Below are 18,193 nucleotides of genomic sequence, written 5' to 3'. Positions count from 1 at the left end.
CAATGGCATCATAAAGTTTTAATTTACGTGGTTCTAGTTTGATCTCTCCATTTCTTTTACTAGTTTAATATATTAAAAATAATATTTTATTCTAATATTATTCTTACCATTAAATATTCACACTACCCAATCATTGCTTTGTTGATAGGACTGTGATGACCCTTAATAAAATTAATTTAGTAAAATAATTTTTAATAAATAATATCCTAAGGGATGTCCAAAATAATGTAGATCTAGTAAAATTAAAGTGAAGGGGAGGAAGCTAGTATAATTTATTGTGTGTATATATATTTATATCTATATCTATAATTCATTTATAATTTATATCTATAATTTATAATATATGATTAATGTGAAGATCCTTAGAAAAGTAATTTAAATTTTTGTCCTTTATTATTTAATTCTACAGTAGACAAAATCATTTTTATACTATTTTTTAACAATTTTAAAACTTAAAAACTCATTAAAACTTAGTTCTTAAACCTTTTCTTATTTGAATTATATACCTAAAATTTAGGAATTTTAAACCAATTAAAAAAGATAACTTAAATAAATTTGTAAAACTTTAATTAATTGGTAGTACTATTTTGGCATTTTCCCCTTAAATCACGTATGTATCCTTTTGGATAAAAGTTGTGTTCACAATTAATTTTAGTTATAGTTTTTTTATTTGATTATTTAATCTAAGTAAGAATTCATAATATTTAAAACTTCTAAATCTATTAGAATTTTACCTTATATAAAAAATAAATTCTACAATTCTATTTTACTAATATTTTTGTATCAAATTTACTCAAAATATAGCTCTACTTCTACTTTTGCGCCTTATTTTGTTATTAATCCAAGTTGTCTTTTTGTCTGTGTATATCATCTTCTCCATCTTTCTTTATTTACAAGACAAGGAATTCTCCTTTTTAGATAATTTTTCTTTTTTTTTCAGTAGAAAATTTTTGTTCAAAAATTAAAAGAAATAAACATGTCACTATCGAATAAAGTTGGTCAAAAATATCAAAGATTTTTCTCATTCTTTTTTTTTTCTTCTTTAGTTTAATTGTGACTTTGTTTTGATTATATTATTTAATTATTTCATCAGTATTATAGTTAAATCTTTAATTAAACTTATTAGTTGAGTTCTAAATATAAGGTTATAATACGTGTTGAATCTTGATATGCATAACTTTTATTTGAAAGATGAACAAATAAATTTAGGATTATAGTCGAATCTTTTAATTTTGGGCTAATCAATTAAGTTTGAAAGCGGATCAAGTATATTATTCATTGTAAAACGAGTTTAATTTATCTATCTACTATAGTAAAATCCTGAATATAAATGCTAATTGACAAAAATACCTTTTGAGAAATCTTCTCAATGTATTAAAAAATATTGAGAAATTAATTGGGTTGAATAAATTAGTTGAGGAAGCTTCTAAACAAGATGACAAGCCTAAGTAATCCAAACAAAATGATAATTGTGTATATCAGTACCTACCAAAGTCCTATTTAGATTCTTCAACGTATGGGCTGAGCATGAGAAGTTTACAGATTTAATTCAAAGTCACTGGCAAAAAGAACCTCGGCAGTGCACTCTACAAAAACTTTGAATTAAGCTGAAAGGATTAAAATTTGCTTTGAAGGAGTTGAATAACACTCAATATAGACATGCGATAATCAAGGTAAATCATATAAGAGAAAAGTTGCAGGTCATTCAACAAATGTTATCCACTCAACACTCAGATTCGTTGGCCTTGGAAGAGAAAGAATTATTGCTTAGACTGGAGAAATAAAACCATATTGAAGAAAGTATTGTGCACCAAAAGTCGAGGGCTTCATGGATCAATCTAGGAGACTCTAACACCAAATATTTCTCAGCTATAATGAGAGATAGGAGGAACAAGAAGCGGATAATGGAGCTCACTTTACGGAGAGGTGATAAACTAGGAGAGCCTGAAGATATCAAAAATGAGATTATTGATTTTTACAAATCTCTAATGGTTACTGCATTACAAAACACTGCATCTGTTAGTAAAAGTATCATGAAAAAGGGACCTACACTATCTCAGCAGGAAAAGGTTGAACTATGCACTAATGTAACTGATGAAGAAGTATACAAAGGTTTGTGTTTAATAGGTGATGATAAGGCGCCAGGGGTGGATGGTTTCAATGTGTTTCTTCATAAAAGCCTGGCCAATGATCAACAAAAATATGTTATCAGCAATAAAGAGTTTCTTTTGGACAGGAAACTATGTAGAGCAGTTAACTATATTGTAGTTACCCTTATTTCTAAAGTTAAGAATCCTGCAACCATTAAAGATTATAGACCTATAGCTTATTTTTCTATGATATGTACAAATTGATAGCTAAAGTCTTATCTCTTAGAATTCAAAAAGTGATTGCTGCAATAATTTCAGAAGCACAGACAGGATTTATTCTAGGAATAAGAAGTGCAGCTAATATTATAATAGCACATGAGTTAGTTAAAGTCTACAACAAAAAAAGTGTCTCTCCTAGATGCATGCTCAAGGTAGATATTTAGAAGGCATATGACAATGTAGACCGGCACTATTTGAAGCAGGTTATGAATTATCTTGGATTTCCTGGAAAATTTATTAATTGGGTGATGCAATATATCACTACGATTTCTTACTCCATATTAATTAATGGAGAGCTAACCATGCCTTTTAAGGCAGCCAGAGGACTAAGGCAAGGTGACCCGATGTCACCATACCTATTTTTCATAGTAATGGAATACCTGAGTAGGAACCTCAATGATCTGGGCATCAAAAACAATTTAACTATGATCCTATGTGTAGCAAATTGAAAATCACTCACTTAAGCTTTGTAGATAACTTACTTATGTTTGCTAAAGGAGAATATACTTCTGTTGAACTGCTACATGACAGATTTATAATATTTGCTGAAGCATCCGTGCTACAAGCTAATCAAGCCAAGAGTGCACTATACTTTGGAGGGATGAAAGATACAGTAAACGCTCAAATACAACAAGTGCTTGGATACAACTATGGTGACCTTCCGTTCAAGTATTTAGGAGTGTCTTTATCTACTAAGAAGATTACTCTGCTACAGTGACAGCCTTTAAGTGAGAATATTGTGGCTAAAGTCTCTTCATGGACAACAAAAAAACTATCTTATACAGGAAGAGTTCAGCTTGTAAGGTCAGTAATCTTTGGAGTACAAGCCTATTGGGCCCAATTATATATAATTCCAACAAAAGTGATGAAAGCAATCAAAGCACATTGTAGAAGTTATATATGGTCTGGAGTAAATTTCATTACCAAAAGAGCACTGGTTTCATGGGAGAAAATATGTTTGCCTAAGGTAGTAGGAGGGATGAATCTGATCAACCTTGACGTAACGACCTAAAAAATTGATAAAATATGTGATTTTATGTGATTTGACTGTTTACCCCTCTCCGTAGTTGTATTATAATATTTATGGGGTGTGGGAGTGATTGGCATAATTTTTGTTGCATTTTGGTATCATTTATGTAATATTATGATTTTTGATGGGTTCGAGAGCTTTATTTTGGACTTATATGGATATTTTTTTATCTGTGCGACGGATGACTGCACGAACTGTGCTAGTAGCTTCAGAACATCGATTTTAGATTAGGTAGATCTTTCGTTTGGGTCTCGATGCACCCGAGCTCATTTCGAACTATTGGTTGGAAAGTAGGAAAAATTGGAAATATGCATGTGGGACCCACATTTGATCGAAACGACCTCGGATAGAAAATCAAACTTTGACAGTAGATTCGAAAGGTCAATTTTAGGGTATTAGCATTTTTGGTATGATTTTAAGGCTTTTAAATCTCATTTCGACCCTCAGTTTGGAAAATTATGATTTCGGATTTTGGAGGTCAATTTTATAAAAATGATATTTTTTTTAAAATCTGGTATCGCCATCGCGTCCGGAACATCGAATTTAGTATGGTTGCATAGTTAATTTGTGTAAATCGGACTCCAAATGAATCTCGGGCACCCCGTCGAAGTCCATTTCGACTTAAGGAGAAAAATCTGCACTAAATGTTGCAGATTTTTCTGCAATAAATACAGTTTTTTCACCCATTTTGACTCATTTTGCTCATTTTTCATCTTGTCTCTTGAGAGTTAAACCTAATATAGTGTGGGAGCTTAAAAATAGAGTTTGTGGGAGTTTGGGAAGCTAGATTAACACCTTTTCTTGGTTTTATAACGGATTAAAGGTAAGTATTCACCCCTTTTCTTAATAATTTCTTATAAATTCCTCAAAACCCCAAAAATTTTAGGGTATGATTTTAAACCCAAATTTCACCCCTTTCATTTGAATAATATTTTTATCTTATAATCACTAATTTTTCATCAATTTAACCTTCAAAACAACTCCGACTCTTGATTTTAACCCTGATTTCAAAGATTTTACCCGATAAAGCTCAAAAATAGTTTTTCTTCGATTTGAACTCTTGAGTTTTCAGCTGGAGGTTCCTAAAAATATGGAAAACATATTTTTGAAGTAAAATTTTGATTTTGCCCTTCTTTTTCGGAAACCCATTTTGAGGATCCGTTTTGACCCCGAACCAAAAGTAGTCAATATGGATGTCATTGGTTTTGTCTTGATGTGTGAATTTTATATTTGATATTTGAAAAGTAAAATCGCGAGTTCAAGTGTACCGGACCGGTTTCGGCTTTCGAGGTAGGTTATGACTTAACTCTTTCAAATTAAGTTGGGTAGTAAATAATGATACAAAATGCACGTTAAGGGTGGGACTAATCATGAAAAATGACTATTTATCTGTTGTGCCCGTGTAGGGGCATATATGTGATGTAATTGTCAAAATTGAAATATTATATGATATATTTGACCATGTGGGATCCTATGTGATATTGATAGCCTTAAATACATGTGAATAATTGTATTGTGTTGTTTAATGTGGTACCATTGGTGTATTGTGATTATCTTCAGACTTTATTGGCATATGAGACATGTGGAAATTCATGGATGAAACAAAAATAATAAGTGATATTGACTCATGTGATTGTGGGAATGTATCATTGTGGTTGATTGTGGAAATATATCATGTGACTGGTTGTGAAAATACTCATTGTGATTGGTTGTGAGTATTATATCTTCATATCATACTCATTCATGAAACATTGGTACCACCGTGACACCATCTAAGAAACACTGACAACACCTTTTTAAAAAAATATTGTAACACCTTATAAAATCCTTTCTGAGGGATATATCAGAAAAGAGATATGATATATGTGGATTGTATACGGGATGACGAACCACCCATGGGTCCTACGTAGGGGAGCTTTAGCTCCGTAGGTGTATACGGGGATTGTATGACGATCCCAGAGGTTATGCGACGACCTCGTGCATTATCATCATCATCATGATATACACTGCACTTACTTTATTGTGTTTATATTGTATTGTATTGTCTTATTGACTTGTCATTTATGTATTTGTCTTACCTTCCTTTACTTGTATTTGATGATCTTATATCTATATGTTCTCTCTTGTTCTATCTATGTGTGACATAATGTATACTTATGTTCTATACCTTGGTGTGTTATTGTAATAAATATGAGATATATTAGAACTGTTAGTCCAAGCGATGTGGGCTACCATTTTGGGATATTTTTTGATTTCAGGTGACGTGCCCTTAGTGTATATTTTGTATGCTTTATTTACTACTTTGCTTGGTCGGCCTATGATACCTACTAAGTACAAGTGGACCGTACTCATGCTTACTGTGCCCTTTCGGTGCAGGTTTTAGCTTGAGTGCGCCTCATCTTGATTGACTCGGGTGATTATTGGAGCTTCCAAGATAGTGGTGGACATTCATACATCTGAAGTTCACCTCTATCTTTCTATAGTTGTTATGTCTTTATTAGTATTCAGAGACAGTTATTATTCCTTTGTGGTTATTTTTCTTATGCATTTGACGCTTGGGTGTATTAGTAGTTCTTACACTATTGACACCTGGTTTTAGGCATGATTGGTATTTTGGATAAGTTCTTTCCGCATGGTTATGATTACTTATATGGTTTGACTTTGTTCTAGAATCCTTACCGTGGGATTTTTCTATCTTTTCTTTATTTTGTATCAGTTTGGGTGATAGACTTACTTGTCAAGGTATGCCACAACAAGTGCCATCATGATCTTTATTTTTGGATAGTGACACTTAAGTTGTGGAACAAAGTTGTAATTTTGAAACTATGCAGGAATATTGAACAAAAGCAGGACAAATTATGGATTAAATGGGTGCATAGCTATTATATAAAAGGGTACAACCTGGAAAATTTAGTTGTTCCTACTCAGGTTAGTTGGATGGTCAGAAAGGTGCTTGGGGCAAAATGTAATTTACACCTGATGCAATATGTTCTAGGAACCAAGACCAGTGTCCTTAAGCAAGCATATTTGAAGTTGTTGGATACATTTTCAAAGGTGGATCGGAGAGTCATCATCTGCCGCAACTTGGCAAGGCCTAAAGCAATTTTCACTACTTGGTTGCAGCTACAGAATAGGGCTTTAACGCTGAACATGTTGTTGAAATGGCATGTATAGGCTGATCATATATGTATCATGTGCAAGCAACAAGATGAATCAAGGGACCACCTATTCATAGAATTCAGGTTTGCTTATGCACTTTGGTTGGGACTATTACGTTGGTTACAGCATAGCCAATTTCATCTAGCCACTTGGATTCTATGTATCATTGGATCATTCGCAGGAGTAAAGGAAAGAGCCACCAAGCACAATTGTGGAAATTGGTCTATGCAGAATTCGTATATGCTGTATGAAAGGAAAAAAATGCAAGAACTTTTCAGAAGAAGGAGTGCACGGTAGACACTATAGCAAGGCAAATCGCTTGTATCTGTTGTTGAGAGCTACTGAGCCTTTAAGGAATATATTAGATAGATGTAGCTTTTAATATGATCGTTGATTAGCAATTAAAATCTGAGAAGCGAGTTGTGTATGCTTAGGTTAGATTTGTAATGATTCGCACTTTTGGTGATTAATAAAAGACTAATTACCAAAAAAAATTTGAGAAGATAGAAGAAGACATAGAGAAGATTAAAGAAAGAGAAAAGGGGTAAAGTAGAATGACTTAAGGAAGGACTAAAAATAATATACTCTTCTTTATAAATTTTTTTGTATTTAAACTAATATACATGCTTTTGGGTTGGTTGATTTCTACTTTTTCGTACAATTGGATAATAACTGAAAGTCGGCCTAATGTCAAGATGCTAACAAACAAAATAGTACAATCAACATTTTGAAACACCAACATGTTTTTTATATCTTGAGTGGTTTTATAAAACTAAACTCACTAAATTGAGGTAAATGCGCTAGGCGTGTAAATCTAAACTAGTATATAGATCTATAATCTATATCTATAATATATTAAAAGTGTGAAGGGTCTTGAAATGTTGTTCAAACTCTTTTCCCTTCACTAAAAGTCTTTACTTTAGACAAAATTGTCTTTTCACTATTTTTTTTAATATTTAAGAGTTAAAACTTCATTAAATATATTTATGGTAAAAATTTTCTTATTAGAAGTTATCAAAATTTCTCTATTTTTTACTAATTTAAGAGTTGAAAATTAATTGAATATATTTATGGTAAAATCTTTCTTTATTAGAAGTCATCAAAATTAAGGGCAACTAATACTTTTTCCATTAGTTGAGAGATTTCAAATCAACTAAATTTGATTTTAAGAAGATTTGAAAAATCTAGAAATAAATATAAATTATTAAAATAAAAAAGAAATTAAGAAGTACCAGATTTTTTCAAGTTTAAGTACGTAATAATAATGTAATCAATGATTTCGTAAAGATTTGACTTTAAAAATAATGAAAGATTTTAAATATAAACAAAAATAAAAATAATCGTAACACAAATATGGTTCAAATTGATGTATCTCTCTTAGCATGTGGCAACAAGGGAAAGAGGTACTATATAGTAAACGAAAAAGTGATGCCTCATCAACCACTTCAAACTTCTGGTGGTAATATGTCTGTGTGTGTCTGTGTTTCTCTCTGTGTGTGTATGTGTTTATGTTTATATTATTATATTAAAGTGTGAAAAATTTTTGAAAAGTGATTTAAAATTTTACAAATTATTAAAAATTTCGCAATAGACAAAATCATTTAATTTTAAATAATCAAACGTTACACGTGTGATTAGACTAGTGTGTGTGTGTGTGTATATATATATATATTAGAAGAAAAGGTTCAAAATATACCCAAACTTTGGAGAATTTTGTTGTAACACGCCTGAACTTTGCAGGGGTCCTATGACCTCCCTGAACTATTTAGTAGTGTATTTTAGAGACATTTATAAGTTAACAAAAAAATTAAATATGCTAATAAATAAATAAATAAATAAATAATAGAAAATGGAAATAAATATCAATAAAATACGCTAATAAATAATCTGAGAGATCATAGGATCCTTATAAAGTTGAAACGCATTACAACAAATTTTCTCAAAATTTAAATATATTTCAGACCATTTTCCTAATATATTAACAAGCGCAATTCTTTTTCTGCGGGTCCATAAACATGCAACTTTTCGTTTTTCTATTTTGTTCTAAGGGTTGAGAAGGGTTTAATAAACATTAATTTTGACTAACAGAAATATCGAATTGAAAAAGAAAAAAAAAATCATGAAGGCAAAGGAAGAAGCTCTTTCATAACACACATTGATACTAAATACTAGCTTGAAACAAGCAGCTGGAAGTACAAAGCTAGGCTACATTTTAAATACCTAATAAAGCTCTCAAAATAAAGATTCTGCTGCACTCAGATTTTTTTTTTTCTTTTTTCTTTGAGATCATAATTCGTCTAAAAGATTCCTAAAAGTGAATAATATAAATATCAAAATATTAAAGGAAAAAAAAAAACAAGAAATTAGAGAACAGGTAGGACTTGATAGGGCCAAAAGAGAAGATCTTCTTCCAATATCATCATCTTCTTCTTCACGTCTTTCTAGCTTGATTCTCTCTTAGACTGCAACACCTGAAGAAAAAAATTATATATTAATTATTAATTTGGGTAAAGAAAAAATATATATAATGGGGTATAATTATTGATTTGTAAAATTAATTAATAGGGAAAAAGTGAGTTTTGATTAATTACCCAAAAATGGAGAATCAATGATGAATTAATATGAAGACTTGTTACCAGCTATGTCCCTAGGTGCATTGCATCTAAAGCACTCCATCCTGCTGGCGAAGTTGTGCTCATTACACCCTAACCTGTTGATGATTCAAAACATTCTTTTACCTCCTACAATGAGTTGCAAAAATAAACAAAAGCAGCCTAAAACTTTCAAATAATTAATACTTCCTCCGTTTCAATTCGTTTATTTGATTTTGATTTGGCATGAAATTTAAGAAAATTAAAAAAAAATTGAATCTTATAATTTTAAACTAAAGATATATAGAATGAATCAAAATATTCTTAAATTATGTGATCTCAAACATAAAGTTTAAATTAAAAAGTAACTAAAATAGAAAAGAGGCATTATTTTTTCTAAAATAAATTTAAAAAAAATAATACAAATAAATTAAAACGGACGGAATAACTTCTAAACATGCAGACAACTTTGGCCCGGGTGTTATTCAAACTAGACATAAACTACTTTACTTAAAGTTGGTACTAAATCTAACCATCAACATCTTTTTAAGTGTACTTTTTGACTCGAGGAAGAGAGAAGGGGAATAAGTCGAAGCAAATATGTGTATTTGGTATATAATTTAATTTATACAAAATATTACTGTATTTCATCTCTAATGTTATTGTCTATATAATAAGATGATTTAATAATCTAAAAGGTAAGCAGCAACATGTATAACAAGTTAACTTATACTGTTTACTTAAGCACCAAGGTAGCGAAATCACCTAGTGCAAATCCAATCACCAGACTTCCATCCTGAGCGGCTACCACCACTTGCAGCACCGAAGCCAAAGCCTCGCGGGCGCGACAACAGCATTTGGTCAGCATCAAAGCCGCTTCCACCACCGCAGCTCCCGGAGGATTCATCCTTAAAAGCACCACATTTGAAGCAGCTCGAGCGGCTGGCAAAGTTGTGTGCACCGCAATTCCCAATGTTGCAATACCAGTCACCGGGCCTTACATCAGGTCCGGTACTGAAGCTGAAAGGGGAGGAGCTTCCTCCCCCTCTTCCGCCAAAGCAGCTTCCAAATTCATGAGCACCACCATGTCTTGGTTCTCCACATCTTTGGCATGAGTCTCTCCTTTGAAAGTTCAAGTGCTGGCATGACCTGCAGTTCCAGTCTCCTGGTCGGCTCATTTTTTCCTATGATAAAAATGGAGAAGCAGTTCAAATTTTTTGAAGAACGTTGGTCATATTAGACGCGCAAATCTAAAATTTAAATTTGATGAACTCAAAATTTATATTTTCAAACTTGATCAGATTATATTCATTAGCTGAAGTTTTGCGATTATGAGTTCCGAAGGTCAGAAGTTAAAATTTAATAATTTATCAAATAATTATATTTTGTGCAAAAAAAAAAAAAATGCTCAACTCATTAGAACGACATTGCATGTTGTAGATCAACATAAAGATCCAATTATCCGACAAATCATTTTCGTGGACTACAAAACAATTGCCACTAGTATTAAAAGGAAAAGGGAAAGAAATATCTGTTTCCATTTTTTATTTTTTTTTAAAAAAAAGAATAGTGGGTAACAATAAGAGATTCGAAAGCAAAATTCTCAAACGACAAATGCACGGTCAAATTACGTTTGTAAGCAAAAAAGTTGTCCTGAATTACTTAACCGAAATTACATAGATCAAAAATTAAAAGCCAATTTTGCCCTTAGCACTCACTAATTACACCATTAAGAAAAGAAAAAGAGAATAGGCTTAGGAAGAAATATTTCAAGAAATGAGTTGCATGAATGCTGACCTGGGATTGGAAGAAATATAAAGTTTAAAATAAATAGAACACAAAAGACTTTAGATAATAATTTTGGTAGCTGTTGTTTGCAGGAGAATACTACAAGAGGTACTGAACTTGTGGATTTTTGGTGTTGTTTGCAGAGCTATATATACTAAAAATTTCCTCGAGTTTCGAGAAGAATAAAGGCAGCGGTGGATGTTCTTTTTTTTAACTTAGCTTAATTATATTAGCCTCCCTTTAAACAGTAAAATACCCGACTAAAACAAAAATAGTGGAATTTTACTCCCAACAATACTTTTGTATTCTTCACTGTATTAAAAATAAATATTTAATAATATTTATTTAATTTAAATAATTTATAATTTTTTATTATTTTATTTTTATATTAAATATATTATGTAATATGTCAATAATGAATAAATATTGTTGGAAAAAAAAAGTAGCAAAAAGAAAGCAAATGGATATATTTGTCTAATTTGACAAAATTCTCGTCTTTTAATGCTTCATGAGATAGGAAAATGGATATATGTGCGAGGTAGACATGAAACCAATATATTCCAAACAAAGTACATGATAAAATTCCATCTACACCCTTCTTAAAAGTATCCCCATCACACTTTGATTGTCGCTTGTGGTTGCATAATTTGGATCCTTCCATTCCTAAAGATATTCCTCTTATTTCATAGTAAGAAAATTTTTGGGGTAATACTGATTTCTTATTAAAAATATTTTAATATTTTTCTTATTTAATAATATTTATTTATTATATTAAAATTAAGTATTTAATAATACTTATTGAATTTAAAAATTAATAAATAATTTTTTATATTAAATATTAATCATCATTCAATATATTTTGTAAGTAATAAATTAATTATATACAAAGAATAATATGATAAATTAGCTCTATTATTTATGAAATTTTGTATATAGTATAACTTATCATCTAGAAAATGTAAAATAGTAATTAAGAACCTCATTATTAAAGAGAAAGCGCAAAATAAAATAAAAAGTTTCAAGAATTTTTTTTAACTTTAAAAAATTCACTTGAAGAACGAAAAAAGTCTTAAAAATTCATACAATATGGACAAGAGGGAATATGGACAAGAGGGTGTATCTGGTGGGGCGTATATGACCGGATAGGTTTGAATTTTTAAAATATCAAATCGAATTATTTATCTTTGAGTTTTTAAATCTATAAATCAAATTAAATCAATATAATTTGAGTTATTCAACTTCGAATTTTTTCAGATTATTTTATTTTTTCTAGTTTTTTTGAATTTTTTGGGTAAAGTGTTAGTACAAAAATAATTAACTTGTGCTTCAAATATTCTTTAGTCCTAGCAAGATACAATTATTTTAGGTGTTTCATGAAAAAATAGCACTAAATATTAAATAAAAATATAAATTTAGGTTATGTGTTTATGCAAAACTAAAGAATTGAAATCCAACATTATTGTCATTTCTAGTGTTTAATCGAATATTTTTGTTAGCGTAAAAATTGATTTAGTCTTTATTTGAGCTATTAATATCTATGGACTACCAAACTTATTCTCATTCAAAATTTTAAACTTAAAATAATATGTTGAAACAAAAAAACAATAACAACATTTGAGAAATATTTATAAATTACATCATAGTAAAAAATTTTGTATTAAATATTTTTAAAAATTATTCAATATCACATTCTATCTCATCGGGTTGATTCGTTTTGATTTATTTACTTTTTAGTTAAAATCAAACCGAAAAAATTATAGTCGATTTTTTTTTTTCAACACCAAATCAAGTCAAACCAAATTACTTGTCGAAATTTTATTTTCGATTTGACTCGATTTATAGTTTGCCATGATAAGCGATTTTATTTTGTCCAGCCCTAGTATCAGATTTGAGTTTTTGAAAATGAAATTGAGAGTATCACCCCCATAAATAAATCCTACAATGGATCAGATCTAAATTTAGTCAAACATCAGTGTAAGTACGTACTGAACATCGAGTAAAAACATAAAAAGTCTTGTTATTCACTGATTGTAATATATAAATTCATAATAATTAAATTATTCAGCTTCTAAACATGCATTTTAAAAAAATTTATCGTCCACCCATTTTTATTTTCGTGAAAATTTTGTAAAATCTACTTCTTGCATCCGTAAGGTGAACCAAATATTATTGTATTACTCTTTGATGTTCAAAGAATAGCAATATGTGCGACAAAATTGGATAGCATTCATTTTTTTAATTTCGATGTGGAATTTTTCAATATTCTATTCACATGACATGTGAAGCATGAATAATTTAATATAGAAGCCAGCTTTGGAGTATCATTCTTTACTAGTGGTTCTGTAAATCTGACAAGATAATGTTCAATGATTTAATTTTCCTTTGTCTTGTTTTGTCTACCATTAATTGCGATTTATAAATTAAAAGTGACTGTCTTACAATTTGATTTTTATTCTTAATAATTTGTGTTATGAAAAGGGTTGGGACTTCGTGTTATTGCTTCAGATAATATCAAGAGTAGCATGATTGATTCACAGCATACAACTCATTAAAACACAAATTAAAGTGAAAGTAATTAATGATATGATCTCTTTAATGCATGCATGAGAATCCTTTGAAGCATTAAAAAAAAACCTTTGACTAAATCATTTTAGGTCCCTTAATTTGCTTACGTGGCAGGCATATGGGTCCCACATGGTAAATTTGCTTGCATGGTGGCTTGTGATTGGATGAGAATGAATATGAGCTAAATCGGTTTAGATTTGGAGCCAGACAACATGAATATTCCATCAATTTATGCTTCTCAAAATTGACCCCCTCAACTTATTCTTATCTCAAAATTCACCTGCAGAGGAGGGGTCATGTCTCCCTTTCAAAAGAAAGGAATTTTTTTTTTTTTTTTTAAAAATAAAGAGTGACCCACATTGTAGTATTAGGGTAACGGTACGTCGCTATACATGGGAAAAAATGGTCATTCCTTTAATAATTTTTGAATATTCCAATTTTGTACTTGAAGGTTAAAGTTGCATAAGTAGGTCAAAAGATACTCGTTGAACACATTTTTCTTTATACCAAAACGAGGTAAGGTTCGATTAGTCATTTTACGAACCACACCATGACCAAACTTTATTCCTCATCTGTAACAGAGAATATTTAGTTCCAAGTCTCACTACTAAAAAAAACTGCAAAAAGACACCTAAAATAAGAGACCTCAAAAGTAGGCAGCAAATAAGAGACCTCATGAGGTCGTTTATCTCCTAATTTTTTTTTAATTTATTTTAAAATAAAGAGACCACACGAAGTCGATAAATGCTAACAAAAATTGTGCGGGAATGAAAATAAAATGTGGAAAAAATTAGCGCCAAAATATCAATAAAATTTTACACATTGCGGGCTCATGAGGTCGCTATTATTTTAATAAATTAATATTTATTATTAAAAATAATTATTTATAATTATTTTATGATGTAAAACAATATTTATTTACTTTTAAAGTATATATTTTATAATTAAAAAGTATAAAAATGCAAAGAGTAGTATATTTTTATACAACTAAGAAGCAGAAAAATGCAAAGAGCGCAACTCCCTCTCTGAAATCCAAAACTGCAACAACTCCCTCTTTGAAATCCAAAACTCTCTCAAAACTCTCTCTCTCTCGGTCGGAACTCTCTCTCAAATCCACATCCGGCTCTTCCAGGTAAGTTTGCAAACTTTAATTTTTTTCTAATTTATGTATAGAATAGAATGAGAATATATGGGTCTCCTTTAATTTTCCCAAAATGTGAAGATTGTTATGAATAATTGGGGATTTTGTTGTCTTGAACCGTGTTTCTATGTTTCTTATCATCTTTCTTGATTTTATTTTAAAACTCTATTTCAGATTTATGCTTTTAGATAGAATAGTTGAGGGTTTATGCAATTTCAACAACACAACAACCCCAGTGTATTCCCACCAAGTGGGGTTTGGGGAGGGTAGAATGCACGCAGTCCATACCGCTACCTTCGAAGAAGTAGAGAGACTGTTTCTGATAGACCGCGGCTCAAGATAATAAATAGTGAACAAGATCATATCAAAGATAAATCTATTTAAAGAAAATTTTCAAAGATAAAGTTCTGCTAAAGCTGATAAACTACATTTAGTTCAGTATAATAGGTGAATGTTATGAATGGATAATGGGCAAGGAACCTCGTTTGAGGACATGTTTTGAAATTCAAAAAACTGTGTCATTTGGTTGCTAAGATGAGGATGCTTAGATGGATATACGGGCACATTAGGAGGGATTGGATAAGGAGCGAAGATACAAGGCAATGTGGGAGTGGCCTAGTGCTGGACAAGATACGGGAAGTGAGACTAAGATGGTTCGAGCGTGTAAAGAGGAGAAACACACATGCCCCAATGATGAAGTGTGAAAGGTTGGTAATGATTGGTCTTGGGTGAGGTAGAGAAAGACCGAGGAAGAATTAGGGAGAGGTGATTAGACTTGACATGACACATCTTGAGCTCACCGATGACATGACCTTATTACTACCGTTGTTTCGTATACTTGGGATATCTTTACTAATTTTATTGTCAGTATTCTTTATGCAGTATTTCTACCATAGCTTTTACTCTTTTATTTGTCAAAAACCCACTTATGATAACAGTTTCTTGAATCAAAGATCTATCAGAGCTAATCTCTTTACCTCACACAAGGTAGAGGTATGGTCTGTGCATACTCCATCCTCCCCAGAACCCATTTATGGGATCTCACTGGCTATGTTATTGTTGTAGTAATTTGGTTGCTACAATCTAAGTTGCTTGAACTCTTCAAAATATTGCAGCACCCGTGTTGGAGCCTACAAAATTACACTACTTTTGAAGGATCCGACGACATTTTTGAAAATTTCGAGCAACATAGGCATGCAATATTATCAGTAGTTCTTTACATTGTGTGTTGTGATCGGGAATCTATTCCATAACACTGAAAGTGCTGTATCAGATTCATGGATGTTTCGAGATGATTCACGAGTAGTTAACAATGGCATTAGAGCAAAGAACAATAAGTTGGGGACATCGCTGAATGACAACATACTTAAATCATAGTTACGATTTTTATTATCGCGGTAAAAGGACATCATGTTGAATCTAAAAATTCAAGAAAATATGCAAAATCTTTTCAAAATACAGCTCGTTAAGTTGTAACGAAATCATTAAAGATATACCTAGAAGCTAAAAATTCAATAGCATCCAATGTTTGTGCGATGTGTTTGAGAGATTTCTGGTAGTTTACTGTGCCATCCTTACTAGCACTATGTTCTATTCCATTTTGGCAACCTGGGGCTGCGTGAAGGTCAATTATCTATTTTATGCAATTTTAGAACTAATTTTTGATTGTTATGAATGACGGTTACTAAAGGTATAAAGAACCTTTAGATATATACTTGTCTCTTTTCCTAAAAGATCTGCTTCTTTTCTCAATCAAAGTTAAATATTCTTATAACAAAACCAAGAGAGAACTGAACTGATAGCTTTGGTTGTTGTGAGAAGCAGATCAGTAGAGTAGCAATAACAGTCAAAAATATTTCCTGGCTTTAAATGGAAAATGTAAGTTTTGCAATAAATGGTTAGCTGTCTAATCCTTTACTAGTACTAGTAAAGTGGTGATGATGTACTACTACTTAGAAGAAGAAGATAATGATGATGGTGATTCTGCACTTTTACACTATTCTGAAATTAAACCTCCTAGAGCTTCCTGCCCCCTATCACCAGACACATCTCCCCACAGTAACAAATTTTGTTTGGCTATGAAAATATAATAACTTTTTAAAGTTAGAATTATGATCGGAGAGTAATTAAGTTGACTTTGGTGTTATGTTTGATCCGAGAGTAAGTTGAATTTGGTGTTATGTTTGATCATAAATAAGAGAAGTAGTTTTACTACTTTATTCATTATCTTATTTTAATAACTATATATAGTTATGTGTATTATGATATTATCTATCTATAACATTTATTTATGGTATTTATTTTTTGTTTTTATTTAATCTTTTGTTTTTTTTCCTTATAAATCTTACATTGCAAAATACAATAAGTTTTTGCTTTTAATGAGCTCGTTACATTTACTTATACAAATTCTTGATTTGTTATAAAGTTTTCTTTCTTAATTTAGAGTTTAACAATTTTAATTATGTGATTTTGTATAGATGGATCGTAGTTGGATGTATAATATGACTAATGTTGGTCGTATGGGGTTGATTCTTGAATTTGTAGCTGATGTCGATGGTTTTGTGGACTATGCAATGACACTAGAACCTTTTTAACTCAATGGCTTGGTTAAGTGTCCTTGTAATAAATGTAAATGCAGGAATTATGAAAACCTGATATTGTTAAACTTTATCTTTATCTAAATGATTTTAAAGAAGACTATATAGTGAGGACTAGTCATGGAGAAGTTGATAATAGTTTTGTCAGATCTCAAAACTATGTCGCTGGTGGAAGTTGTGGGACGGTGGAACCTGATGTCCAAAATTATAGGATGCACGACATGATTCAACATGTGTATGGGATGCATTCTGATTTTGAATCTGGTGATCATGATGAAGAAGCTCCCAATGATGAATCTAAACATTTCTTTGAACAGTTGGAAGCTTTTAGTCGGCCGCTGTACGAGGGGAGTCCACATTCTCAATTGTCTATTGCTGTTAGGTTATTAAGTATCAAATTAGAAGACCGCCTGGTGTTTTGTGTCATCCATCTGATGAAGAGTCCTGGAAGAATTTTGATAGAAAATATCCAGAGTTTCCGGCCGAACCACAGAACATTAGGTTGGGTTTATGTTCAGATGGATTCACTCCATACTCTGTTTCTGCTACACCATATTCTTGTTGGCCTATATATTTGACACCATATAATCTTCCACCTGAGATGTGCATGACCAGTCCTTATATATTTCTCAATTGTATTATTCCTGAACCGCATAATCCAAAAATCATGATTGTTGTATACTTGCAACCTTTGATTGATGAGTTGAATCAATTGTGGATTGAAGGGGTTGAAATATTTGATGTGTCGCTTAAGTAAAATTTTAATTTGCGGGCTATCTTAATATGGACTATTAGTGATTTTGCTGCTTAAGGAATGTTGTCTGGATAGATGACAGCTGACAAGTTGCCTATCCTTACTGTATGGAAAATACTAAATCATTCACTTTCAAATATGGCTGAAAAAAATTGTTGATTTGATTGTCACCATCGATTTTTGCCCATGTATCATGAGT

General features: G+C 31.1%; 1 protein-coding gene across 1 annotated transcript; it reads right to left on the bottom strand.

The window, feature by feature from the left end:
• Nucleotides 1-8,699: 8,699 nt before the first annotated feature.
• Nucleotides 8,700-11,093, bottom strand: LOC107839031 (RNA-binding protein involved in heterochromatin assembly dri1). Its single transcript, XM_016682369.2, has 4 exons — nt 10,947-11,093; nt 9,915-10,333; nt 9,150-9,268; nt 8,700-9,029 (listed from the first exon to the last, which is right to left on the bottom strand). The coding sequence occupies exons 2-3, from the start codon at nt 10,325-10,327 to the stop codon at nt 9,175-9,177; spliced, it is 507 nt and encodes a 168-aa protein (XP_016537855.1). The 5' UTR covers nt 10,328-10,333; nt 10,947-11,093; the 3' UTR covers nt 8,700-9,029; nt 9,150-9,174.
• Nucleotides 11,094-18,193: the final 7,100 nt, after the last annotated feature.

The sequence above is a fragment of the Capsicum annuum genome, chromosome 8, assembly GCF_002878395.1.
Source record: "Capsicum annuum cultivar UCD-10X-F1 chromosome 8, UCD10Xv1.1, whole genome shotgun sequence".
NCBI classification, from domain to species: Eukaryota; Viridiplantae; Streptophyta; class Magnoliopsida; order Solanales; family Solanaceae; genus Capsicum; species Capsicum annuum.
This window is presented reverse-complemented; position numbering and strand designations above follow the sequence as displayed.

Excerpts from the sequence above, each read along its gene's own strand:
- LOC107839031 (XM_016682369.2), bottom strand. The coding sequence starts at position 10,327 with ATGAGCCGACCAGGAGACTGGAACTGCAGGTCATGCCAGCACTTGAAC. Across the intron at positions 9,269-9,914 it reads GGTGATTGGATTTGCACTAG|GTTAGGGTGTAATGAGCACA; the intron begins GTGATTTCGCTA and ends AATCATCAACAG.